The sequence below is a fragment of the Jaculus jaculus genome, chromosome 11 (assembly GCF_020740685.1).
Source record: "Jaculus jaculus isolate mJacJac1 chromosome 11, mJacJac1.mat.Y.cur, whole genome shotgun sequence".
In the NCBI taxonomy this organism is placed as follows: Eukaryota; Metazoa; Chordata; class Mammalia; order Rodentia; family Dipodidae; genus Jaculus; species Jaculus jaculus.
Window position 1 is genome coordinate 110,445,429 of NC_059112.1, and position 27,655 is coordinate 110,473,083.

The window sequence follows — 27,655 nt, forward strand, 5'->3', positions numbered from 1 at the left end:
TCATCCCCAAAGGCGGGGACCACTGTCCAGGCTGACTTAACCTGGATCCTCACCACATGCCCATCTCCGGAAACCCTAAGACCCTTGGGGCTGCAGGCCAGGGTGTAGCTGCCCCGTCTCCCGCACGGGCCTCGATCCTGTCTCTCTAGCCCTGGAATCCCAGGCTACGCACCTCTGCCGCCCCACGTCCACTACTCAGAGACCTCTCAGCCCCTATGACCATGGCCAGCTCCACAGACCAGGGAGGACAGATGACTCGCGCACAGCAGGGCGGCCGGGAGTGCTGGACAGATGCACAAGGGGGCGCACACATCTGGAGTTCCTTTGAAGTGGCTGGAGGCCCTGGTGCACCCATTCTGTCTCTCTTCCTATCTGCCTCTTTCTCTCTCTGTCTGTGGCTCTCAAACAAATAAATAAAAATGAACAAAAGCTTTAAAAGATTTTGTACGCTTAGAAAACAAAAACACCTCAAAGCCAATTATGTACAGCAAACCGAGGGATGTTCTGGAATGATTTGATTCAAAGCAAATAAGGCACTGGCTATAAACCTAGAGTAACAGCTTTCCATTTCTAAAGTTACAATAAAATAGAATTAGTTAACCAAGACCTGCTTCAAAGAGGGTTGTCTGACTGTGTGACAAGGGCAGGTAAGTGTCTTAGAGGCAGAGCCTCCAGATCATGTCCTTCCTGCCCCAGGCTGAGGTTCCTGTGGACCTTTGATCTCCTTCCCTTCCTCAACTCCATGAGGGATGGGAAGTCCCCCATGAGGTTGGCACTGTTTGCAGACTAGGTAGCAAACCTCCCTTTTGTTCCTATTGCAGCAGCTATTTCAAGAGTCACCCCGAGCTATGCACAAAGCAAACAGGCAAGACATTCCCAGCTCGTCACCGACGTCTCTGTATGGTTCTTCCCTGGCTAAGGACAGACACAGGCGATTCTTAACAGCTGTCAAAAGTACCAGAAAACTCATCACCCTCACCCTATTAGTAAAAAGGAAATCTGATCAATCGTAACTATAAAGTCAAGGAAGACTGACCCTTCTCAGTAAACCCATTTAATACCAAACGCCACTCCGACTGACACCTAGTACCCCAAAGGCATTGTATCTAAATCGCAGAGTATGTTGAAATCTAGAGTGTCCTCTGGAGGCCAGTGTGAGTGGCTGTGGAGTTTGTAAAAAGGCCAATTTTTTTGAGAGTAAAAAAATTAGGCATTTAGGTTTAATGGCTTGGGAGAACTCCAATTTGAATATGTTTGGTAACAGACAGTCCAGAGGCCATGGGGAGGGCGGGGTCAAGCTTTGATTTGGAGTTGTCCATTTTAAAGCTGAGGCCAGAGGCTCTGATCAGGGTCCAGAGACCAGAGTGAGGTGTCCCCCACAATGGCTTGGGCCCAAAACAGTGAGAGAGAGGGTGGGTAATCTTAAGGGGGGATGTCTCCCAGTGCCTGATGGATACCCGGCTGCCTGGCAGTGGAGAAAAACGGAAGTCAAAGCAGTGACTTCAGACAGGGGCCTCTGGAGGCAGAGGCTAAAAATTAGGCAACTTACCATGAACCAGAAGGCAACCGATCACATCCATAGCCAGAAGAGAAGAGGAGAGGCCTCCAACAGCCGACCGGGGACCTGGCCCCTTGGAACTGGAGGGCTCAGCTCCTCCTGGGCTTCAGCACCAGATGGAAGGCTTGACCAACGCGAGGAACCAGATCAGTAAAGCCACTTCAGGTTTATTGGCACAGCTCTTGGACAAGGTTCACTGGTTCCAAGATGTGAGGCCAGAGAAGTTGCATCCGGGATCTAAGGAGCAGCTGCTGCTGCTGCTCCTCCCCCTCCTCCTCCTCCTCCTTCTTCTTCTTCTTATTATTACTGGTTTTTCAAGGCAGGGTCTAACTAGCTCAGGCTGACCTGGAATTCACTATGTAGTCTCAGGGTGGCCTGAACTCACGATCCTCCTACCTCTGCCTCCTAAGTGCTGGGATGAAAGGTGTGTGCTACCATGCCTCACAAAGGTGCAGGTCTTTTAAAGGGGAGGGCAGGGGGGAGATGACGTGCTAGCTAGGAACCAGGGGCAGGCTGGGGAAAGTAACTATTTCATGGATGGGGAAAGCAGAGGTCTCCTTATAAGATTCCAACCAGGGAGGGGAGCCAGCCACTGGCTGGCAGGAGAGTCTTGAAACTGCTGGTCCCGGTCATGGTGGGGAATGTGGGGGGATGGCTATTGGAGGGCACGGCCGTCATGTTAGGTCCTTTGTTCTGAGTACAGTCCTACCTAACACCATGTCGGCGGCACCGCACTTGCCCAGGGCACACCTTGGTCTCTGCGGATGTCTGTCCACCCGCCCCGGGTTTCTCCTAGCTAGGCTCTCAGGCCAGGTGCCACCAGGGCAGGGGCCGGGGGTGCTGGACGCCGGGAAGGCGGGGAGCCAGGCGCTAGCAAAATCACAGCAGATTGCTCAACACAAACTTTAAAAGCCAGATGGACTGCTTCCTGACCTACAGACACTGGGAAGTGAACATTTGCTCCATCAGCCACCAAATTTGAGTTAACTTGTACCCAGTTTATTTATTTAAGAAACTGACTTATTGCCTGAATTTACAGAACCACTGTGACAAAAGCACTGGTCTTCATAAGGCATTTCTTTATTTGGCAGTAAAACACAAGCAGGAACTTTTTTCTAGTCTCAGTTATGGAACAGCCATGCTTATGACTTAAACTGATAGGAACACTCGATCTTAGCCAAAAGTCTCAGAAGTGATGCCTATGACTTCAAAAGCCTATGAATCCCACCTTTCTGTTTCCCAGATGAGGATGCGTGTTTTGTTTTTTTTAAGGCAAGACTTATTCTAGCCCAGGCTAACCTGGAATTCACGCTTGCAGCTTTGGCTGGCTTCCAACTCATAGTAATCTTTCTACTTCAGCCTCCTAAGAGCTGGGGTTAAAAGCATATGCCACTACACCCAGCTTCAAACTGCATCTGACATCCAGTTCCAAGGGTTCTTCTCCAAATATTCTGCATGGCTACTTCTTCTCAATACTCAAGTCTCCAACAAAAACAAGAATGGCCTGGCTATCCATGACCGCACAGTGCCTGACACTAACTACACAGGACCATCAAAATAGGAGGAAAAGATGATGACATCAAAATAAAAGAGAGACTGATTGAGAGGGGGAGGGGACATGATGGAGAGTGGAGCTTCAAAGGGGAAAGTGGGAAGAGGGAAGGAATTACAATAGGATATTGTTTACCAACATGGAAGTTGTCAATAAAAAAATAAATTTTAAAAAAATCACCTCTCAGAAAGCTTTTCCTGACTTTCTGAAGGACCCACTACCCAGCAGCACTCTCAACTATGATTCCCTCTGCTGTTTCCATAATCTATCACTACGTAAAATGGAGTTTATTCAGTAACTTGTGCATTGAATATGATCCACACTGTTTGTTCACACTGGAACTCCTGTTGTCTGTAATGCTGTAAGGGCTCAGCAGGTAGTATGTAGGATAGTATGTACTGACTAGAAAGGAATGGAAAGGAAAAACAAAGAATGAAGAAAAAAATGAGCAGGGGAAATTGGCCACTGTATGGGGCAAAGCTCACCAAAGTGGCTTCAGGAAAACCCGAGAGCTACAGAAGACCATCCTAAGAGGAAGAAAAGATCATGACATAAAAATACAAGAGAGATTGATTGAGAGGGGAAAGGGATCTGATGGAGCGTGGAGTTTCAAAGGGGAAAGGGGGTCGGAGAATTACCATGGAATATTGTTTACAATCACGGAAGTTGTTAATTATTTTAAAAAATGGGATAAGTGGAGGTGGGCACATAACTCAGTAGTTAGAGCACTTCTCTGGTATGCATAAGACTCTGGGTTCAGTCTCTGTAGGGGCCAGGTGTACAAACAAATAAACACAAATTTATGTGAGACAGATATGGTGACGTCTCAACACCTAAGGTTAGCCAGGGCTACACACAGCAAGACTACCTCAAAAATCAAGTGAAAATAAATAAACAATTGTCTGTTCTTCTAAAAATAAAAATAAAATGACTCCTCAGCCCTGGGCAGAGGGTCGCAATGACAGACATACTCGGAGGGTCTGTGCATCCGGCAAGATGGTGAGGATGAGGACTTGAGTCAGTGTGATGAGACTCCCCAATTGTGTGTACCCTGCAATCACGTCAGATAAATGGTGTGACCCACATGACATCTGCGAATAGATCCTACACAGAAATTAGACGAACCCAAAGCCAGGCCTGTGTGGAGGGTGGCATGTTAAGCCTATGCATCCATAGATGACACCTTTCCCCTGCCTCTAAAAACTGTCCTGCCCTTTGGACTTGTCATTCATTGTCCTCAAAGCATCAAGTGCTAGAGGATGACCACCAGGCAGGGCATAGGTGGCAGAAGTGCCACTGTGCCTGCCATTCTCCTCTGCTGCTCCCAGAGGAAGATGCCCACTGCCAACACAATGCAGCTCTTGGAATGCTACCTGCGCCCTTTTCACAAGCAGTAGTTCCTAGCTCCCAGATAACACCACAAACTGCAGTGCACATCATCAGAAAGGAGGCTTGCAGCATCCACCCGATGTGGCCACAGGTGGTCAGGGAGAACTGCATACTCTATTAAGACTTAGTTGCCGAGTGACGCCTCAGAAGAAATCTCACCCCACTTAAGAAAACACTGGTCCTCGGGTGGAGAGATGCCCTGGTGGTTAAAGGTACTTGTTTGTAAAGTATTACACCCTGGGTTCGATTCCCCAGTACCCACATGAAGCCCAATGCACAAAGTGACGAACATACCTGGAGTGTTCTTTTGCAGGGGCAGGAAGCCCTGGTGTGCCTGTGTCTCGCTCTTCTTGAAGATACAGGGGGGAACAAAAGCTAAAAGGCCTGAGATCGCCGGCAAGTGAGGAACTGACCCCTGCCAACAACCCCAGGACAGCCTCAGGGTCGGTCTACCCCAGGGAGCCTTCAGATGTGGCAGCTAGGTGACTACAACTCCTAAAGGCAGAGGTGGCCTTTCGGCAAAACCTGGGCTCCTGGCCCCTAAAAGCTGTGGACGATTGCTCGCTGCCTTCAGCCCCTAGTTTCAGCCTTTTTGTCATAGAGAACACAGATACCTAATCCAGGTCCTTCTCCCACCGCTGCTCCCAGGGCCAGGCTCAGAACCTCTTCTGGGGGAGAGGCTCAGCAGGGTTGACAGGAGACAACCGCTGTCCTGCTCCCTCGGGCCAGCTGGACTTGGTTCCCCTTCAGCTAGCTGTTGTTCTCTTTAGAGCTCCCTGTAAGAACGGAGGTCCCAGTAGATCAGGGGCAGGAAGGAGGGGAATGATAGACATCATGTGCCCATACAAAGTATATACTGTAAAAAGAAAAGTAGACTAGAGACATGGTTCAGCATTTATTCATTTATCTGAGACAGTCTCACTCGGTAGTCCAGGTTGGCCTTGAAATTTGAAGTAATCCACTTGCCTCAGCTTCCCCAGGGCTGGGAATACAGGCGTGCAAAGGCAGAAATCATAGTCCCTGAATGCCAAACTGATGGCAAGTCAGTAACCCTCTTATGAGACCTCTAAGAGCACAGGCCATCCCCAAAGCCTTGGATTTTGTTTCAGTTGGGGGGCCGATCCTTTAACTATGGGTTTAGATCTTTTTTTTTTTTTCCTGTGTGCCTAACACGTGTGTGATGCAGTGTCCTATGTGACCCAGCAGTAGCCAAAGAATATTGGGTGTCCCCTCCCATCACTCACTGGTCTGCCTGGTTTTCCCTTGTGATTAAGGCCCTTATGTATTCTTATGTATTCACCCAAGCAAGTGCCAAACTGGGATTACAGACATGCATGGCCATGCCAAGCTGTTTACATCTGGAGATTCAAACTTGGGAGGTCTCAAGGCCCCCAGACCCTGAGGCCTATGCAGGAAATGCACTTAACACTTAGCCAATGAGCCATCTCTCCAGCCTCCGTTCTTTTTTTTTTTTTAATTTTAATTTATTTAATTTATTTGAAGTGACAGAGAAAGAGGCAGATATATATCTATATATATAGAAAGAGAATGGGCGCGCCAGGGCCTCCAGCCACTGCAAACAAACCCCAGACATGTGCGGCCCCCTGTGCATCTGGCTAATGTGGGTCCCAGGGAAGCAAGACTCACACTGGGGTCCTTAGGCTTCATAGGCAAGCGCTTAACCACTAAGCCATCTCTCCAGCCCGGCCTCTGTTCTTTTTAATACTCTACAAGTCTTCTGCTATCAGGGTTTGTAGATAGACCTCTTAGGTTCCAGAGATCCAACAGGCTTGAACCACATCAAGCTGATTTGGCAGCTACAATGATCCAGATAGGAAACAGGCAGTGCTGCCCACTGGGAGGTCTAGCTCGCGGGCACACATGCTGCCCTGCACCACGACAGGGATTCTAGCAGCAGCCACTGAAAGCACAGGTCCAGGCAGGCCCCGCTGAGTGAGCACAGCTTTCACTGCTAACTGATGGGACGCAATCTGCTATTTTACCGTATTTGCGAGAAAGGGTCTCTATACACATATATGAAAGATTTTGCTATTTTACAGAAGAAAAGCCTAGGCTAGCCACAAACCCTTAGTCGCCTTGCCTCAGCCTATCAGGTGCTAGGATTCCAGATGTGTGTCACCGTGTCCAGCTGTTGGTATATTTCAGAATTGTTTCTCAGACAGGGTCTCATTCTGGAGCCCAGCTTGACCTTGAGCGTGCTGCAATCCTGCCGCAGCCTCACAAGCACTGGAGTTCCAGGAGCCACAGTACTCGGAACAATGGTCTGCAAAGCATGTTTCTGTTGTCCTGACTCTAATCTGAAGGGTGTGGCACTGAAGTGACTTGCACTGGGCGATGTCTGTCCCAACTGGCTGGACCCCAGCCGTCCTCCTGCACTGCAAAGCAAGAGTCGGTGGCGTGGAGGGGGACTTCCGGTTCCTCCCAGACCTTCCAAGCGGCTTGGGTACATCACAGAGCAAGGAATTGAGGTTAGGCTATTTCAGTTGACTTTGAAAATGTCTTCTTCAGTAAATCTTTCAGCACAGGGCACCACTGCAGTCAGGTTTGCATTGCTGGCAGAAAACACCCAACAAAAGAGCAGCTTGTAGGAAAAAAAAAAAAAGTGGGGCGTTTATTTTGGCTTACAAAGTTGAGGGGCAGCTCCATGGTGGCGGGGGGAAATGATGGCACGAGCAGAGGGTGGACAGCAACAGAAGTGTGCCAAACACTGGCACAGGAAACTGGCTATGACACCCATAAGCCCGCCCCCAACAATACACGACCTCCAGGAAGGTGTAATTCCCAAATCGCCAACAGCTGAGGACGTGGCGATCAGAACATCAAGGTTTAGGGGGAACACCTGAATCAAAACTCCACAGGCACCCAACAGGTATTTACAGATATGGACAGACTGCTTGCCATTACTTCCAGTATGATGCTAAACCAGAAGCCTTTATAGATGCCATGGGCCAGCCTGGCGTGGAGGTGCATGCCATTAATCCTAGCGCTTGGGAGACAGAGGTAGGAGGGTCACCGTGAGTTCAAGGCCACCTGAGACTACATAGTGAATTCCAGGTCAGCCTGAGCTACAGTGAGACCCTACCTCGAAAAACCAAAAACCCACAACAGTCGTGTGAGTACTGCTCCTAACCTGCAAAAACAAGAGGGGCAGTGCACTGAAGGGTGGAGAGTCGCGAGCGATCCTCACAACGCTGCGGAGACAGGAGCGCTTCCTTCACAGGAGACTGCGGTTCAGGGAGGCGAGGCTCCTGCAGTGAGGCCGCTGGGTGGTCGGTGTGTGGCAGAGCCACGACTTGGACCAGATCGGCCCAGCTCATGGTGCAGGTTTCTGTGCGCATGAGCACACACAAGCGGTCAGCACCGGGTGTCATCTGCAATCCCTCTCCGTCTTATTTTATGAGCCAGTCTCTCATTCCACTGGGAGCTCAGCGGGTCAGGGAGAGCGGCTGACCAGCAAGCCCAGGGGTTCTCCTGTATGCCTCTCCAGTGCTGAGATCACAAGCACATGCTACAAGCCTTGCTCCTTGCTGTGTGGCTCTGGGCTGGCATTAGTGGCATTCCTGGGCATTTGTTAACTGCAATGAGACCCAGGACCTGGGTTAGAATGGACAATGGCATGACCCTTGGGGCTCCATGGACACTGGCACCTGAGAAGTGCAGGAGGTCACGATCAGTACCTACTGGTTTCAAGGGTTCTCTTCCATGCAGGTTCCTGCGAGGAAACCATCCCCCACTCCGCCTTTGCCCCAATATATCTTTTAAAATGTCAAAATGTGTCAAAAACAAAAGGGGGGGAGGAGGAAAAGAAGACAATGACGATGACAACCTGAGTGCAATGTCCTGGGCTAATTACCTAGACACATCTGGAGGTGCTTGGTGCTTTTGAAATATCGCCAACAAGCCCTGCAGGCCCGTGCCAGGCCATGACATGTGTTGAGAGCTCACTCACCTGACGATGCTTTCGATTACAAAGGGTCAAAATTAACTTTGGGCTGCATGCAGCAAAGATTTGGGAGTGAGCTGCTTAGACAAAAGACTAGCTTGCCCTAATGCGCAGGTGATATCTCTCTTGCTTGGCACCTATTATGTTTAAGGGCTTGTCCCCAGGAGTGCTAGGAAAATTACCGTTATGGCTAAAATGCTGCCAGATGGATTAGAAAGAGCCACTATTGCTATCCTGGTGTCTTCTGCCACAGCACCCAACGAAAGCGGGCTGTCCAGGGAAGGATCTGCCTGAGAGTCTTGGACAGGACCAAGGAAAGGCTTGGCTGCAGTCCTGATGTTTCTGGAAGGACCTGGTGAATCACTGCCTGCCATCTAGTCTGACTCAGCTGCTGCTGTTGCTGCTCTGGGGACCACAGAAGAGGACGCGGGACGAGCGTGGGCCTGGCACTCAGATGGGCCTGGCACTCAGATGGGCTGGGTTCCAACAGCTCTGCCTTTGTGGCTGTGTGATGTGGGGACAAGTCCTTTATCCTCTCTGACCTTGACCTTTCTCATACATGCAGTGAGAATCATATCTGTCTTGTGGCCTTTGTAAGACTCAGAAGTAATGAAGCTGCCAGCCATGGGAGCACATAACTGTAGTCTCAGCACTGGGACGCAGACATAGGAGGATCCCCAGGGGGTTGCTGGCCAGCCAGGCTAGCCTAGTTGGAACATTCCAGGCCAACGAGGGACCCTGTCTCAAGAAAGATCAATGGTGTTCTTAAGAATTATACCTGAGCCGGGTGTGGTGGCGCACACCTTTAATCCCAGCATTTGGGAGGCAGAGGTAGGAGGATCGCCATGAGTTCAAGGCCACCCTGAGACTACATAGTAAATTCCAAGTCAGCCTGGGCCAGAGTGAGATCCTACCTCAAAAAGACAAAACAAAAAAAAAGAATGATACCTGGGGTTGTCCTCTGGCCTCACATGCACAAGCCCCTGCGCCCCGCCCAGCATCTGCACAAACGCGAACACAACGCATACATCATACATCAAATGGAAGGGAGCGGAGACACGTTCTGCGTCCTCTGTACTCCAGGTTCAGCTGAGACCTGGTTCTTGTCTACCGTGGCAATGGCCGGCTCTTTTCTTTCCATGGCTCTCTTGCATTCACCCTCTCCCCACTTCTCTAAGATAGGGTCTCATGAAATTGAGGCTGGCCTTGAACTCTATGTAGCTGAGGATGACCTTGAACTTCAGATCCTCCTGCATCCACCTCCCAAGTACTGGGATCACAGGCATATGCCATCACTCCAGGCTCTATACCGTGCTGGGATTGAACCCAGGGCTTTGTGTATTGTCAGACTACCAACTGAGCACCACCCCGTGCCCACACGTCTAGAACTCTTAACGTAACCCAGGAACCTGAGCTGCAGCACCAGCCTCCTGAGGTCTGCCAGCGGGAGCAGAGCAGCGTGGAAAGGACCTGTCCAGCTGCCGCCCACCCCAGGGAGCACACCTCAGACAGAGGTCTGCCGACCTGGACCAAGTGGCTCCAGAAGCACCTTGGACCAGTGCCACCTGCGTGAGACAAGTGAGCCACCTCTGGCTGCTGCTGGGGGCATGTAAGGCCCACTTACCACATCTGACAATGCACCCTCTCAAGTACACACTTGTGTGAGTTTTTGGTTTTATTAGAAACACACCAGAGCCATTGAGAGGTCAAGCCTTGGAGAAGTGACAGGTCACGTGGTAGGTTCTGCAACAATCTTCCAGAGCTCCTGCAGCAAACAGAAGTGAAGGTACCTGAGTGTGCAAATGGGACCGTCACCATTGCACCAAGGGCAGCAGCACACGAGCTCAGGGGCGGGAGCGTCTCCCTTGCTTTCACGCTCTGGGGTTCTATGGAGGCAGAGAGCTGGGTAGCATCCGCTGCAGGAACGTCACGCAGTCACGAGAGAGTGGCAGCGTGTCACCATGCCTTCTCCGTATTGGGAGCCTTCACCACCGTGGTCTGTGGCTGCGGAATTTCTTAAGGAGGAGCAGAAGAGGCTACACGGGAGAGACGGCCCTATTGCTCCATGAGACCCAGAGAGAGAGAGGCCACAGCAAAGAGAACAAAAGACATTGGCTCTCCGTCACCAGAGCTCTGTGGGTTCAGCTCCGGGTAACTTTCAGGGTAATTTTAACTTCTCAAATTTTTCTTAGGTGCTGCTGTAAAAGCAGGTACCTTGGCTATAGGATGACAGCTCTACCATTTCGGATTGGGTGACTTGCCTTCTCTTGGGTACTGCTGTGAGGATTAACCAGGTCAGTGGAAAGAAGGCACAGGGGCGGTGCCCGGCACAGGCTGCCCATCACTGCCAGACCACTACCACAACCCTGCTATGCTATGAGGAGTCACCATGCTGGTGGCAGTGACATGAGCCTGCCAGTGTGTTTCCAAAGAGACGTGACCACCACACACCCATGTGAAAGGCCTCTTCATCGGCATCTGTACAGGCCACCAGCACCCCATCCCACCCAAATGACTTCACCTTCTTGCATCCTGGGAAGCCCTCACTGCCACAGGGACAAAACCACCTAAATATAGTCAGTGACAGGGTCTGCCACAGACCAGCTTTGGTCAGGGTGACTGCTGAGTAGGGTAGCCTGCAGCCTCTACTGCCTGGGATCCTGTGCGGCGGGATGGAGGACCTGGTCCATCCTCACCCCCTTTGCCCTTGCTGGAGTCAGGAGCTTCCCGACAGCGACCCACCCACCCCAAGGCCAGATCTACCAGCTGCGGGATGCGCTCATAGACGAGCAGCTGTGGGAAGGAGGCTTCCACGGGCTCCACCGCGAAGCGCAGCCTGCTGCCAGCCAGCGTGCCCAGCGCGCGCAGGGAGGCGCGGAAGTGGTCATAGGCTTCGCACGTGACATCCAAGTGCCGCAGCGTGAAGTTGAACCTGCGGACCAGTTGGCAGATGGCAAAGTGCCATCACAACTAGGAAGGGCTTCCTCACAGTTCGCCCCCCCTCCCCCCGCAGTCCTGGGTAAGTTCTTGTGGCTACGCTTCCTTTTTTCTTCTTTTTAAAACATTTTGTTTGTTTGTTTAAGAAAGACAGAGGCACAGAGAGAAAAGAGAATGGGGGTGCCGGCGCCTCTAGCTACTGCAAACAAGCTCCAGATGCTGCACCACCTTGTGCATGTGGCTTGCATGGGCCCTAGGGAGCCTTTTCTATTCTGTGTCCAGCCTTTCAAAGACTCCTTCCTGAATCTGGACTTCATGGGCGTGGGCATGGGGGCTGAGGAGGACCGTGATGACACCTCGGATAAACAGAGGTCCTGCCTTGGAGCTGCTGCAAATTGGCATGAGGGTATGTGCAGGCTGGGGCTGTGAGCTGTGGCTAGGACAGACTCTCAGCAGAGCTGCAGGACTATGTGCAAGAAGCGCCACGGAGAGACTGGCAGAGGGAGGGATGGAGCTCGCTGGGAGCACAGGCAAAGGCACTATGGGAGCCATTGCACCTGTCAACACCAGAATCTGCAAGTTGATTTACCTTGAACTCAAACTGCCCACATCTCTCCTTGTTCTTTCCCTAACCATTTATTTCGGAATGTCTCAGGACCTGCCTGGCAGCACAGCCCACCGTCCTGTCTACGCACACCCCAGGTCTGCGCGGGTCTTGCCTCCACTAGGCCACCTGCATCCCACCGGTGCCTCCTGGAGCCCCTCCTGTGCCCTGCCAATCCCTCCAACCAATCCATTCCCAGTACCTCCTGCACCCCACCAATCCCTTCCTGAGTGCCTCTTGTGTCCCACCAATCCCTCCCCAGAACCCCTCTTGTGCCCTGCTGGTACCCCGCTGGAGTCCCTCCTTGGAGCCCTTCCTGTGCCCTACTGGTCCCGCCCTGGGGCAAAAAAAGGAGTGTGGGCATGGTTGTACACGCCTTTAATCCCAGCACTTAGTAGGCAGAGGTAGGAGGATTGCAATTAGTTGGAGGCCACCCTGAGACTTCATAGTGAATTCCTGGTCAGCCTGGGCTAGAGCAAAACCCTACCTCAAAAAAACAAACAAAAAAAGAACTGTTGGACTAGAGAGATGTCTTAGTGGTTAAGGTGTTTCCCTGTGAAGTCAAAGGACCCAGGTTTGATTCCCAGGTGCACATGTAAGCCAGATGCACAAAAGGGCACATGCATCTGGAGTTCGTTTTCAGTGGCTAGAAGCCCTGGTATGGCCTTTCTCTGCCTGTCTCTCTCTTCTCTCTTTGCTTGCAAAAAAGTTTAAAAAAGGGCCGGGTGTGGTGGCGCACACCTTTAATCCCAGGACTTGGGAAGCAGAGGTAGGAGGATCGCCATGAGTTTGAGGCCACCCTGAGACAACATAGTGAATTCCAGGTCAGCCTGGGCTAAAGCAAGACCCTACCTCAAAAAACCAAAAGAAGAAAAAAGAAAAATCTCAAATACCCCAAAGGCCTAGGAACAGTATAAATAAATTGTCATGAGCCTGTCACCCAGCTTCAGCCAACACTGACTACCCACTCTGCCCCCTTTGCTGCCCCGCCCCACATCAACAAGCAAATGCCAGACACCCCAGCATTTCCCTGTAACTGTGGTATCTGGAAAAGATGACTCTAACCCCAAGATAAATTTAGCATTGCTTTCTTTTCTTTTGCTCTTGAGACAGGGTCTTATATACCCTAAGCTGGCCTCAAACTCACTAGGCAGCTGAGGGTAACTTTGAACTTCTCACCCTTCTGCCTCCCCTTCCACAATGCTGGGATTACAGGTGTCACCAGGCCAGGCTATGCAGTAAGTCTTAAGCATCATTTATAGCATTCAACTTTGCCAAGTTTCTTGTTCAGTCTTAAAATTGGGATCCAAATGAGGCCTCTTTCTTTCTCCCAGTCAGTGTGTCTCCAAGGAGGCCCTGAGCATCACCGGGACAAATGATGCTGCATGAGGATCCAAACTCCAGTGGGGAACAAGCAGAGCCGCAGCAAAGCAGCAACCACCAGGTGACTTTACAGAGGACACAAAACACCACATGGGACATGTTGCTTCCACAGAGACATTTGTTCAATCCTATTTTTATTTTTAGCCATTTCAGTCTTTCAGTTTTAGGTTTTGTTGAAGACACAGGAACACAGAAAATTTCCTCCCCCTGCCCCCATACACAAAATATCCAAGTGATACTAATGACAGCAGGGACCGGCAGTGCTGACCACAGAGTGACGGACAGAAGATCAGCCCAGGCCCAGCACACAGCAGTGCGTGACAGACGCAGAGCGCAGGGGCAACAGGAGGCGGCGGGGGCAGGGGGGGGGGCGGGGGGGGGGGCTGCAGCGGAGCTTACCTCTTCTCCACGGACAAGATGGCCGTGCAGGCATTCTTCAGTCTGTGGGCAAGTCGGGAGAGCGTGTTAAACAGAGCGTCAGTTAAGTCGTCATCATAGAACACTGGGGAAAAAAAAGGGGGAAAAGTGAACCTTTGGGACAAGTCCACTTAGAGGGACCCACGGGGCCGTCATGGAGGGGCTCCTTATTATCACAGCACAGCAGCAGGTGTGGCAGAACGTTCTGGAAAAATGCTGCAAAGATGCACAGCGAGATCAGTCTCTCAATTCTAGCTAGACCGACTCCACCTTGCAGCCAGCTGCCACGGAGCTGCTCGGGACGCCAGGCTTCGGGGAAGCAGGCCGTCCTTCACATGGCGACAGGGGTAGCCAAGACCCAGCAGAATCTGCAGTGAGTTCCCCAAGTCTGGGTTGGTTTGTGACTTATGTCACAATCTGTCATCACCTCTGCTGGACACTGGACAGTGCTCTCAACCGGGACGACTTCATCTCCGCTATGGACGTAGAGCCACTCCAACAAGAGCTTGGCAAATTGGGGGTGGGGGTGACTTTGGGAAAACATTATTGCCCACTGCTGTCCCGACTAGATGAACCGGAATGAGACGTTCTTTTGGTTGTTGGTGCCACCCCAGTGTAGGGCGCGTGACATTTTATGTCAACCTGAAAAAGTCTTACACAGTGCCGCGGGTTCAGTGGAGGGGAGGGGACACCACGCCTCAATGATAACGGCATGGGCATGTGACAGAGAGCCTTCTCACCTTCAGCTGCCAACAGCACGGTAGTGTGGTCATACAGGTCAGCAATGTCCTCCTCCGACCAGCTGAAGGGGACCTCAGGATCTACCAAAGAGAAGCCGTGGGGCTCATTCCTTCCTTCCTCTGCCGGCCACCAGCCACACTGCAGACAGACTGGGAAGAAGTTCCAGGGCAAGAGACAGGGCTGGGGGCACGCCGACCTGCACCCCGGTGCCCAGCTTCAGGGATGGCCACACAGGTAAGGGATGATGCCCTTCCCACAAGGGGCAGGTAGATCCAGCCTCACCTGCTGCTTATCCACAGCACTGTTAAGAACATTCTCTCTTCACCATCAGGGCCCACCTACCCCAAGTTACTTTCTGTAGCACCCCAAGAAACTGGCTATGCCTCTCTGAATGCTTATAGAAAGGGCTAATAAAACCTCTCTCAAAGGATTGCTGGAAAGTTCGAGGGCTCACAGCAGAGTGTACATGCCAGGTGCCAAGGTCAGTTTCCCCATCAGCTTTGACAGGGAAAAGGGAAGAAGCTTCTATATAAACAATAGGCATCTATGTCTGGCATCATTTGCAGAAGAAATACTGATAAGGATACTGAGGAGACACACCTGTGCAGAGGTCATCTTTCAGCCAATCCAGCTCTCTGACCTTCACCAAACCACCTGCAACACAAGACTGCACATGAGCGGGAGAAAGACGACAACTCATTCATCCCTCTCTGCACCAAACCTCTTACTTGTCCACGTCTCTCTCATCTTCCTGCCCTGCCACCCACTCGCTCTTGGTCCTCCCTTCCTCCCTTGCACATTTTGAACGTTCAGTGTGGGCAACTCTGCCCGACCCAGGGAGCATGACATTTAGGAGTACTGGTCCCGTCCTGGGAGACTGGCCACCCCGAAAGGGACTAGTGGGTTGGGAGACAGCGTAAGCAGAAGGGTGCTAAAAGGGGGATCCGGGTCGGGTGTGGTGGCACACGCCCTGAATCCCAGCACTTGGGAGGCAGAGATAGGAGGATCTCCTTGAGCTGGAGGCCAGCCTGAGACCACAGAGTGAATTCCAGGTCAGCCTGGGCCAGAGTGAGACCCTACCTCAAAAAAAAAAAAAAAAAAAAAAAAAGGAAAAGAAAAGAAAAGAAAGAAAGGAAAGAAAGAGAGAGACTATAAGAAGGATGGTCCAAAAGCATGGAGGAAGGCAAGGGACTTGCAAGTCAGGGAATGTCAGGGAGGCTGCACAGAGCCCATCCAAGGCCAGATTTTCTATGCACTCAAGTCAAGGCAAGCCACCAGCCTGGCATCTGTTGTAAAGGGAAACCACCTCAGGGTACCATTTGGGTGCCTCTCCCACATGTCTTTAGCTAAGCCTCACCTCCAGGGGCAGCCAAATGGCTGTTGATGGTGATGTTTTGCTGGCACATGGCAAGGAGGTCGGCGCCAACATCTGGAATGGCAGAAGGGCAACATGTGAGGTCATGTGCTAGAACACCTGTCTCCAGGGTTCTTGGAGGAATGTCAAGTGCTTGGCCTGGTGAGAATAGATCATGTGCACCCAGGAGACCAGAGGGAGCTCCACTGGACACTGAGCACACGAAGCGTCCACGTCCTTTCCCTTCTGTCTTCATACCGGCCTGGGAGCCAGAGTCAGGACTTTCATTTCACACGCTGAGCAGTCACAGCCAGTCACAACCGGTGAGTGACATGGGCTCTCAGGCCAGGGCCTCTGGCTCTGGCTCTGATCTTCCTGCCCTGCCATCCACTCGCTCTTGGTCCTCCCTTCCTCCCTTGCATCTTTTGAACGTTCTGGCTCTCAACTTAGGCTCTGACCTCCCAGAAAGCCGACTGGTGTCATAAGGGTGGTTGATACAATGAATCAAGACAGTCCAGATCCAAACAGGCCCAAACAGGCTATCTCTTGCACACAGTTCTCTGTCCCCTGGTTGCCTGGCTTCCCCGAGCAGGTGGCACACCCAGTTACTGCAGCAGAACTGGCTCTCGGGAGGCCGCAGTCTTGCTTGTGAGGGAGAGGTGCTGGCCCCACTGAGCGCACGCAGGTCAGCCAGAGTGGCATTCGGTCACGGGAGCCCTTACCACGCTTCGCACCTAGGACGTCTGACTGCTTGCTTTGCTTCTCAGACAGAAAGCGGAATGGGCAGCCTGCCAACGTGCGACAGCCATCTTGTGTGCTGAGTTAACCTGGGGAGGGCTTGTCTGAGAGAACAGACCCCACAATCCGCTGGCTGGCCCTGACTACCATGCTATGGTGGGGCTACGATGCTATCACTGCTGGAAGCTGAGAGAGGGTACACGACACTTTCCAGATTATCCTAGCAGCTTCTATGTGAAGCAAACATGACTTCAATATTCAAAATACCCAGGAAAAGCTTGTCAGGAGATGCAAGGATTACTGGGTGATGAAGCCCTTAGGTGTCCACTGCTAGAAACTGACAAATGGTGAAAAAATACAGGAAGCCTAAGTGCTCTGTGGGAGGGGCTGAAAGATTAAAAAATAAAAAAAAAGATTGGAACAGCCAGGCGTGGTGGCGCAGGCCTTTAATCCCAGTACTTGGGAGGCAGAGATAGGAGGACAGCCGTGAGTTCAAGGCCACCCTGATCCTTCATAGTAAATTCCAGGTCAGCCTGGGCTAAAGCAAGACCCTACCTCAAAAGACCAAAAAAAAAAAAAAAAAGATTGGGGTGCTGAAGAGATGGCTTAGCAATTAAGGCGCTTGCTTGCAAAGCCTGATGGCCTAGGTTTAATTTCCCAGTACCAACATTAAGCCAGATGCACGAAGTAATGCATATGTCTAGAGTTAGTCTGCAGCAACAGGAGGCCCTGGTATGCCCATAATCTCTGTGTATCTCTCTCAAATAAATAATAAATAAATATTTTTAAAAAAGTAAAAAGTGATCTGGTTACTAAATGTTTCACTTAGAATAGTTTTTAATGACATGGGAAAATACTTTTGAAGAATAGTTTTGTAACATTTTTTTGGCAAGCGTGTGTGTGTGTGTGTGTGTGTGTGTGTGTGTGTACACTTAGGAATTACATATACTATATGGTATGTCTTCAGTCATTCCCTAAGGGTATATACTAAGTGGAAAAAAGGATGGCAAAAATTACAATAAAGATGTAAAGACAAAAAAAAAAGATGTAAACATAACCACATATGCATACCCAGTCCACATACATGCATGTGTGAACAAACACACCCACATATACACACAGCACAGGTAGGCACACATATTAATGGCTGAAACTGTTTTTTTGTAGTCCCGAGGGCAGTGGCTTGGTTGTCTCACTCACTGCTAGTCTCCTGACTCTGCAACTACTGGACATACAGTAAGTGTTAAATAATTATGTACTACGGAATAAAGATGGGGTTTGTAAAATTGCATTTCTTTTCTGGTTTACAAATTTCCCCAAGAACAGCAAGGACTTCTATCACCAAAACAAATGAGTCAGTGTGTACAGCCCAGAAAGGGGTTAGCCTTGCGGCTTCCTGAGACACATGCTCTTCCTGGAAGATGAGCAGAGAATGGGTGCATCATTTGATGTCCATGGTCTGGTTGTTGAGGGGTGACACTGTAGTGGCTGGTGGGATAAGGACCACTGGACATCACTGAGAAAAATGGACGTAGAAAGAACCAGGAGAAGTGTCTGGCAAAGTCAACAGAGCCATGGTCCAACCCTGGTGTCCCGGCCCCATTTCCTCGGTTGGCCACGCTCCGTGCTGCTGACCACCCCTCGCCTGGGGCTCTGCGCTCTCACCCGTACAGTACACAGTGCTTGCCACTGTGGCCGCCACGATGCTGGTGAGCCCAGTGCCTGCGCCCAGCTCCAGCACGGTGCATCCCTGGAAGAGGTCCCTCCGGAAAAGGATGTAGTCAGCCAGGAGCAGAGCGCCTCGCCACACCTGTTGGGAAAGGATAAAGACCAGCAGGTGACACAAAATTCTGGAGAAACCCTTTGGAGTCAGGGGAAGTAGACAGGGCCTACCCACCTGCTTGCCAACATCCTCCAGGGGGGTGGCCATGGTGTGCTCTGGATGGGATGGAAACCAAAAGAGAAATGCCCACTGTGAAAATGGAGGTGGACAGAAAGCCATGGGGAAGTGCGTCACAGTTCAGATTCTAAAGAGAAGCAGTCATGTAGGCGTGCTGCCAGACTGAGGGCCAGGGGTACGGGAGCATTAGCCCAGGCCAGGAATGAGGCTCGCTCAGGCCACTAAGTGAATGTCCAGGGGCCTGGAAGCAGGGCCACACCGGTCTGGACCCAGCAGACCAGGTCTAGTGACCGCCCGTTTGCAATCCTGTATGTTCATATGCTCATGTGTGCACAGCACCTTCCAGAATACTCTCTCATACTGAGAACCACCAGACACTAACTAAGTGTGTGTGATTAAATTCTTTTAAAACTTCAAGAGAAGTGGGATAAAGATACATATTCTCAAGTCCAAAATATCTTAGGATACAATTCTGATGGTACAAGGCAGAGAATGGAAAGATGAAGAAAAAACAAAGCAAAACATCTGCAGTGGGCTGGAGAGATGGCTTAGAGGTTACAGTGCTTACCTACAAAGCCTACAGACCCAGGTTTGATTCCCCAGTACCCACATAAGCCAAATGCACATGCTGGCATATGAATCAGGAGTTCATTTGCAGTGGCTAGAGACCCTGGCATGCCCATTCTCTTTCTCTTGCTCTCTCAAATAAATAAATTTAAATTTTAGAAAATCTGAAATGACACTGGAAGTCAAAGTTAGCCCCTCTCCTCCCCCACGTACTCGTTTGTCAAGCAGGACCTTAAGTGCTGTTGTGTTTAAGACAATCACAAGCTGGCAGGAAAGCCTCAGGGACTGCCCAACGTGCACAAGTCTAAGCCGCTTCCCAAGAGCGGAGCAGAGAGCCAGCCGAGGCAAGTCATCTCAGCAGGAGGGAGGCTGGAGCAGGAGGAGCACGCTGAGTATGAGGCCAGCCTGGGCTATACAGTTAGGTCCAGGCCAGCCGAGCTAAAGACCTACATCCGCCAGGCGTGTTGGCACACGCCTTTAATCCCTGCACTGAGAGGCAGAGGTATGAGGATCACCATGAGTTCAAGGCCACCCTGAGACTCCATAGTGAATTCCAGGTCAGCCTGGGCTAGAGTGAGACCCTACCTTGAAAAACAAAAGCAAGCAAACAAACAAAAAAGGAGCTAAATCCTATGTCTATCAGCCTCCCAGTGACATGTCCCCTCGCTGAATGTGTACAGACAGACACCCCATGAGCTAGCCTGGGGCTCACACCCAAGATGATACTGGATCTGGCTACCCCATTTTACAGGTATAAATATGGAGGCCCAGCCCAGAGTGTGCTGTGGGGAACAGGAGCTCAGCTTTCCTAAAGGAGAACGTGGGCTCTACAACCAGACAGCCCCACTCAGGAGACAGGTTTTGTCACTGTAGCGGGTGACTTGAAACCGCTCATTTAGTCGGTGTCCAGGTTTTGTCACTGCAGCGGGTGACTTGAAACTGTTCATCTATCTAGTCGGTGTCCTCGGCCTTCGGACAACAGAGTTAGTTCTGCCATCTGATCCCAACAAACTGGTTTGAGGAACAACCCTGACTGGAGATTGATGGAGAAAAAATTAGGCCTGAGAACAGCTGTGAGCTTAGGCCAAGGAAGGGAAGGGAATGGTGGGTTCCCATCCGCAAGCTGCCCTTTCCCACCTTCTCAGCATACTGTAAAATTTGCTATCCTGGGCCCAGGAAGTGACCCTGGTCTCACTTAGTCTTCACCCAGGCCCAAGAGAGAGACAGATGAGAGTGCCACCATGCTCGGTTTACATAATACTGAGGATTGAACCCAGGGCTTTGTGCATACTAGGTAAACACTCTGCCCACTAAACAACATCCCCATCCCCAAAAGACTTTAAAATCAAGCCATTTAGTTATGATGTCACCAGGCAACTAGACTTGAATGTTAGGATGACTTGAAGCTTTTGTGCCTGCCACTCTTTAACTAGATGTGCTGTGCTCAAGACTAAGGTGGTCAAGTCTGTTCTGCACCCAGTCTTCTTCAAGACTGGTGTCACTGTCCTTCTGAGGGCTTAGCAACCCTATGTAGAAGCCAAAGACAACTGGAGACACCAGAACTAAAAGGACAACCAGGATTTTATTCTTGCTCCCAGTCAAAAAGGCCACAAGAGGGGGCTGGAGAGATGACTTAATGGTTAAGCGCTTGCCTGTGAAGCCTAAGGAACCCAGTTCAAGGCTTGACTCCCCAGGACCCACATTAGCCAGATGCACAAGGGGGTGCATGCATATGGAGTTCGTTTGCAGTGGCTGGAGGCCCTGGCACGCCCATTCTCTCTCTCCCTCTCTCTATCTGCCTCTTTCTCTGTCACTCTCAAATAAATAAATAAAAATAAACCAAAAATTAAAAAAAAGGCCACAAGAGACGACAGGTAAGCTGATGTCATCTTGGACAGAGAGGACATGGAGACTCAGACAGTGGACTCCAAATCAGTGTACAATCTACAAGAGGAGAGTCCCAGCATATGAATGATCCCAAGGGGAGCCGCATGGTCAGCACGGCCCTGACTCATCCTAGCACATGACAAATGCTGAGCCACCGAGCTCTCCCAGATCCCTAAGTCTCTCCTAAAGAGCAGCAATAGAGAGTTAAGTTTTGGCTAGTTTACTATTGACAATTCTAATAATGTCACATCTGCTTTATAGGATATACACGAGCCAGGCACGATGGCATGAAGAGTGGGGTTCTGAAGGGAATGGTAGGGTGTGAGCAACACGCAGATGCCTTGTCACCACCAGTCTTGCAAGCAGAGTCGTATGGACTCCATCCTGAGGGCAGTGGGAAGTCACTGTGGCACACTTTGCAGGCAGTGACCTGTGGGTTTTGGAAGAGGCTCTGCTGGCTGCAGACTGCTCATTTCCAGCTCACTAGAGCTGCTTCTGAACCCAGAGCAGCACCCTGTGCCACACGGGAGGCTGTCACGCAGCATCAGTGGCAGGAGAACCACACCTCTACTTACCTATTTTAATGATGCTGGGGGCACAGCTCCCTTGTGCTCCATCTCCCCTGGCATCGCCTTCTTCTTCTGTTAGAATTATGGGATGTACCTTGTCTCTCGGCAGCTCAGCCAGGTCTGGTTCAGAGTCAGTCCGGGGTCTGCGCACCACATCCAGGTCTCCGTCTTCATCCAGTGGAGCCCCCAGCCCTTTTTGACTGGTGATATCAGCCTTGGACTGCAGGGATGAGCCTTCAAGACTGTGGCCACTTCTGGGAGAGGAGTTGGGGCTGCCTGACCCAGTAGGAGGGGTCTCCTGTGTGGGGACATCTCTGGGATCACTGTCCTCAGTCCTTGCACCTGTCCAGGAGTCTCGACTCCACAGAAGTTTGAACTGGGACAAGAAAACTGAAAGCAAGATAAGATATAGAATGGGTAACTGCAAGGTGTCCTGTCCATATTTCCTCTCCTTCTGAGAAATCTGACTGCTAAATGGAGGTAGGTAAGTAGGGGTGGGTGGTGGGTATGTGTGGGGGGGTGGGGGTGTAGATACACATGCACCTGTGACTGTGTGGCAGCCAGAGGAAAACTTCAGGTGTCAGTCCTCACACCTGGAAACTGCCAAGAAGCTGGACTAGCTTTCCAGGGACACTTAGGATCTGTCTGTCTCCAGCTCTCGAGTGTTGGCAATATAGATGCAGATCCCCACAACTGACTTTTTTATGTGGGTTCTGGGATCAAACTCAGGTCTTCGTGCTCACTGGCAAGCTCTTTACTGACTGAGCCATCCCTGGCCCGACCGCAGACGCTGTTAAAGGTCAGCTGGAGGACTACGAGGACCAGCAGAGGCGGCCCACGGAGCAGCAGTGCAGCGTGAGCACACGGGCAGGCGCCCGGCCCACGCAGCTCGTTCACACGCACACGTGCCAGCAAGGGGGCCCGTCAGCCTGGACCACGGACACACACTCTGAAGCTGGACACTGAGCTCATGACGGTCACACAGCTTGTTTATGAATAAGGCAGGATTCCAAGCCAGGCTGCCCCACACTTTAACTGGTCACTCACCACACTGCCATGCCTCTTAAGGGAGACAGGGCAGAGACATGAACCATCCCTTGCAATAAAAATAGATTTCAGGGCTGGAGGAATGGCTTAGTGGTTGAGGTGTTTGCAAAGCCAAAGGACCCAGGTTCGATTCCCCAGGACCCACAAGGGGGCGCATGCGTCTGGAGTTCATTTGCAGTGGCTGGAGGCCCTGGTGCGCCCATTCTCTCTCATCCCTCCTTCTCTGTCAAATAAATAAATAAGTAAAAATATTTTAAAACTAGATTTCAGGGAGGGAGGGTATTACCATGGGATATTTTTCATAATCATTGTTGGCAATAAAAATTTGAAAAACAAAATAGAGTTCAGGAAGAATACACGTGCCAGGTGAAGTGTGCCAAAGGCAGAAGCAGCAAGGGTTTCAGAACTGTAGCCCTCCATCTGCCCTGGACAAGTCACTGGTCTGCGGCGAGTCTGTTTCCACATGTGCACCCCAGGATCAGGGTGCCCTCCCCCAGCCCTCCAGGGCAACACTGATGAACACAGGTAGGCAGCTTAGGCTCTCCTCCCCGGCCTCACATGAGGCAGTGCTCACTTCCCCAGGAGAGGTGGGAAAGGGTCGGGGAAGGAAGACCCCCTTTGCATCAACTCTTGGCTCTACTTGAGACACTTTCCTCCACTCTTTAGACGGAGCCTCGGCAGCTACAAGGCTCAGCAACGTGGTTCTCCGTCAGGCTCCCACAGCACCATGGACCAAATGCAGAAGCATCCTTCCACCATGCCTCTACTCACGCCTTTGTTTATCCCCAGCCATCTACCCACCCACCCATCTGTCCGTTTGCTTGCCTACCACCCATGCATGTATTTACCCATATATGTGCCTGTCCACCCATCTCTTTACCCACACAACAAACGCACTGGCCACTGGCTGTGGTGGTGCTGTGTGGTGGCCATGGTAGATGCTGGGATCCAAAGAGAATGCAGTATCTTAGGGTTTATATTTAGAACTGGTAGTGGGGAAATATGAACAAAGCAATTAGGTTAACAGTGTGCTCCCTGCCATGGACACAGGAACACTTTATGATGCGTGACACATACATGGCAACCACATGGTGTGGGGACAGCAGACCTCTCTTCAATACACTAAGCAGTACATACTTTAAGCTCTGTGAGACATTAGATCTGTTGCAACTATCAAACTCTGCCTGCAGCTGTAAAAACTCAACAAGTATGCAGGGGGGGAGGGTATGCCAGTAGGTTATTATTTACAAAACAAGTCCTGGCCACCCAAACACTGCAGATGCCTGGTGTCATGAGTCATCTAAATTGGGACAGTTGTCAATCACCAAACAAGGACCAAATAAAGACAGCATGACTGGAATTAGGGAGGGTAGCTGCAGCCCCAGCTCACCTCTAAGGAAATGATGCCTCAAGAGCCGGGGCTGGGAAGGAAGAAGGCAGGGCAGTGTTATAGGGACAAGAAAGAGGTGACGGTGGCCACAGAGGATCAAGGAGGGAGAGGGGACACAGTGGCACACTGGCTGAGGCTCGCAGGCCCAGGTGAGTGGGTAGCATGTTTATGAGAGCCACAGGAGGTCTCTGGGGAATCAGTCAGGGCAGAGGTGTGGTTGGGTCTGGATACTGAAAAGCCCTTCTTGGCTGTAGGAAGTGGAGTCAGGTCTGCTAGGCAGAAGAAAAGTCAAGGCATCTGGAAGGAGGCACGCTCCTGGAGGGAGGCACGCATCTGGGGGAGGCAGTGGATAGGTGGAGCCCTGACACTCTCCCCACAACAGACTGTGCATTTGCTGAGCGCAGAGCTCAGCTTGCTCGCTGTCTTGGCCCTGTACCCCAAGGTGCTCAGAAAAGCACAGATGTTTCAAGAAGGCAAGGCACATGATGGATCTAAGGATGACAGATAAACCATCTGATCTTTCTCCCAAAAAGAAGAGAATGAGAACAGAAAATAAAGTGGCTTTGAGCCACTCTGCCTGGGCCCAGACCTTACCAGGTTGTCCCACACTGTTCAGCCGTACCATGAGGTGCCTCTGGTTCGGGGTGTACAGATGGACGTCAGACAGCACAGTGTCACTTCTGAAGGTGACCTCATCCATGGCTAGATTCCACCTAAGTCCTGGGATGGGAGCACCTGAGAGGGAAGAACAGGTCCTCAGGACGGCAGGGCCCACAGGGAACACAGGAGATATCCAACCATGTGGACAGGGGCCAGCATCACCCAGCAGGAAGTGGTGCTTTCCTTGCACCTTACCAGAATGAGAGGAAGGGAGTTAGTTCTACCATCTGATCCCAACAAACTGGTTTGAGGAACAACCCTGACTGGAGACTGATGGAGAAAAAATTAGGCCTGAGAACAGCTGCAAGCTTAGGCCAAGGAAGGGAAGGGAATGGTGGGTTCCCATCCGCAAGCTGCCCTTTCCCACCTTCTCAGCATACTGTAAAATTTGCTATCCTGGGCCCAGGAAGTGACCCTGGTCTCACTTAGTCTTCACTCAGGCCCAAGAGAGGGACAGATGAGAGAGACCTTCATTATTCTCAGCTCACTGATCCTGGGGACAACCCTTTAAAGAGGCCCTCTGGCACTTGGGAACTGGGCCCTATTCTATGCCTGGGGGCCAGTCCCAGGGTAATGGAAGATTGAAGGAAGCCGGACCCAGGGGTGGAGGGAAGAGGCCTGGCCATAGCCTGCAGAGCAAGGCAAGGCAAGTCACACCTCCAGCCGCTTCTTCCTTCCTAACTTCAAAGGCAGGGTCTCGGGGCTGGAGAGATGGCTTAGCGGTTAAGGCACATGCCTGCAAAGGATCCAGGTTCGATTCCCCAGTATCCAAATAAGCCTGATGCACAAGGTGGCACCTGCGTCTGGAGTTCCTAGGCAGTAGCTTGAGACCCTGGCGCACCTATATTCTCTCTCTCTCTCTCAAATAAATAAATATTTAAAGGCAGGGTCTCACTCTAGTGCAAACTGACCTGGCCCATGCTGTCCTCGAACTCATGGCGATCCTCCTATCCCGGCCTCCCGAGTGCGGGGGCAAAAGGCGTGCACAGCCGCGCCCTCTCCTTTCCTTCCTAATCCCACACCAAGACAGGATGCCTGACCCGAGACCCTCCACCCGTTTAGGAGGGGAAACTGAGGCCGAGACTGGGGTTGGTCCCCAGGCTTCGGTTTCCAGGCAGGCTAGATCCCAAATCCGGAAAGCTCCCTGTGCCCCACCGGCCCCGCCACCGTCCTCGGGACTTACCCCCGCATGATAGCCTGGACCCCGGGCTGGAAACCTTCAACAGCGAACCCTGGGGGCCGCCATGACGGTCGGCCTGCGCAGGCGTGGCCCCGCCCACACGCCCCACCACCGCCCGCCCCGCCCCGGCCACGCCCACCCGCTGCGCCGCGCATGCGTGCGGTGCGGCGCTCGTTTGCGGCTTTCTCTCCCAGCAGTGGCCAGGGCAGGGGTTTGCTGAGGTCACTAGGTGGGGTTAGGGTTAGCGTCGTGTCTCGGTTTCTTTCTCTATTTTATTTTTATTTCTTAAGCACTTATTTACTTATTTTAAAGAGAGAAAGAGTGTATGGGCGGACCAAGGCCTCCTTCCTGCCTCTGCAAACTCCAGATGCACGCGCCGCTGTGTGCATCTGGCTTTATGTGAGTACTAGGGAATCGAACCCAGGCCGTCAGGCTTTGCAAGCTAGCGCCTTTTAGGCGCTGAGCCACCTCTCCAGACCTGTTTTATTTTATTTTGGTTTTTCGAGGTAGGGTCTCACTCTGGTCCAGGCTGACCTGGAATTCACTATGTAGTCTCAGAATGGCCTCAAACTCGCCGCGATCCTCCTACCTGTGCCTCTCAAGTGCTGGGATTAGACCTGTTTGGTTTTTTTACTTTTTAAAATATGGAACGCCTCAAGAATTTGCGTGTCACCCTTGCGCAGGGGCCATGCTAATCTTCTCTGTATCGTTCCAATTTTAGTATATGTGTTGCGGAAGCGAACACCTGTTTTATTTTATTTTATTTTGTTTTTTTGAGGTAGGGTTTCACTCTAGCTCAGGCTGACCTGGAATCCAGTATGTAGTCTCAGGGTGGCCTTGAACTCATGGTGATCCTCTTACCTCTGCCTCTCGAGTGCTGAGATTAAAGGCCTGCGCCATCACGCCTGGCTGTTTTATTTTTTTACCTTTGTTTTAGGCGAGGTCTCTCTCTCTCTCTCTAGCCTACTGTAGCCTCAGACTAGCCTCAAACTCATGACTATCTTCCTACCTCAGTCTCCAGAGTGCTGGAATTAAAGGCTTCAGTCATGTGGCAGGCTTTTTTTTAAACTTTTTTTTTCTGATTTATTAATTAGAGAGTGAGAACGGGCACGCCAGGGCCTCTAGCCGATGCAAACAAACTCCAGACACATGTGCCACCATGTGCATCTGGCTTACGTGGGACCTGGAGAATTGAACCTGGGGCCTTAGGCTTCGCAGGCCTTAACTGCTAAGCTGTATCTCCAGCATAACTTTTTAAACTTTTTATTAACAATTTTCATACATAATCAAAATCCCCTCTAACTTCCTTCCTTTATCTAAGCCCTTTTCCACTGAACCCCTTCTTTCCATCTAGTTTTTCAAACTATGTATTTATTTGAGAAAGAATGAGAGAGTCTGGGTGCACCAGGGCTTCTTCATGTTGCATGTTCCACTTTGTACGTTTGGCTTTACATGGGTACTGGGGACTCAAACCATGGGTCAATGCAGGATGGCAGGCTTTGCAAGCAAGCACGCACCTTCAACTGCTAAGCCACCTCTCCAGCTCTCCATCTAATAAAAAAAAAATTATTGGGGCTGGAGAGATGGCTTAGCAGTTAAGGTGCTTGCCTGTAAAGCCTAAGGACCCAAGTTCAACTCCCCAGAACCCACATAAGCCAGATGCACAAGGTGGCATATGTGTCCAGAGTTTGTTTAAAAAAAATTGATTGATTGATTTATAAGCAGAGAGAAAGAGTATGCATGCACTAGGGTCTCTTTCCACTGCAAATGAACTCTTTGTGCCACTTTGTGCATCTGGCTTTCTGTGGGCACTAGGGA

At 51.1% G+C, this 27,655-nt stretch overlaps 1 protein-coding gene and 1 non-coding gene across 2 annotated transcripts; both read right to left on the reverse strand.

The window, feature by feature from the left end:
* Window positions 1–10,128: 10,128 nt before the first annotated feature.
* Window positions 10,129–25,910, reverse strand: Mettl22 (methyltransferase 22, Kin17 lysine). Its single transcript, XM_045130177.1, has 11 exons — window positions 25,841–25,910; window positions 24,592–24,732; window positions 21,567–21,950; window positions 18,535–18,575; window positions 18,303–18,447; window positions 15,903–15,974; window positions 15,146–15,199; window positions 14,545–14,625; window positions 13,787–13,889; window positions 11,227–11,395; window positions 10,129–10,228 (listed from the first exon to the last, which is right to left on the reverse strand). The coding sequence occupies exons 2-11, from the start codon at window positions 24,695–24,697 to the stop codon at window positions 10,193–10,195; spliced, it is 1,191 nt and encodes a 396-aa protein (XP_044986112.1). The 5' UTR covers window positions 24,698–24,732; window positions 25,841–25,910; the 3' UTR covers window positions 10,129–10,192.
* A 565-nt stretch (window positions 25,911–26,475) lies between these two features.
* Window positions 26,476–26,582, reverse strand: LOC123453370. Its single transcript, XR_006632763.1, has one exon. It is a non-coding gene; the product is annotated as a U6 spliceosomal RNA (small nuclear RNA).
* Between the last annotated feature and the right edge of the window lie 1,073 nt (window positions 26,583–27,655).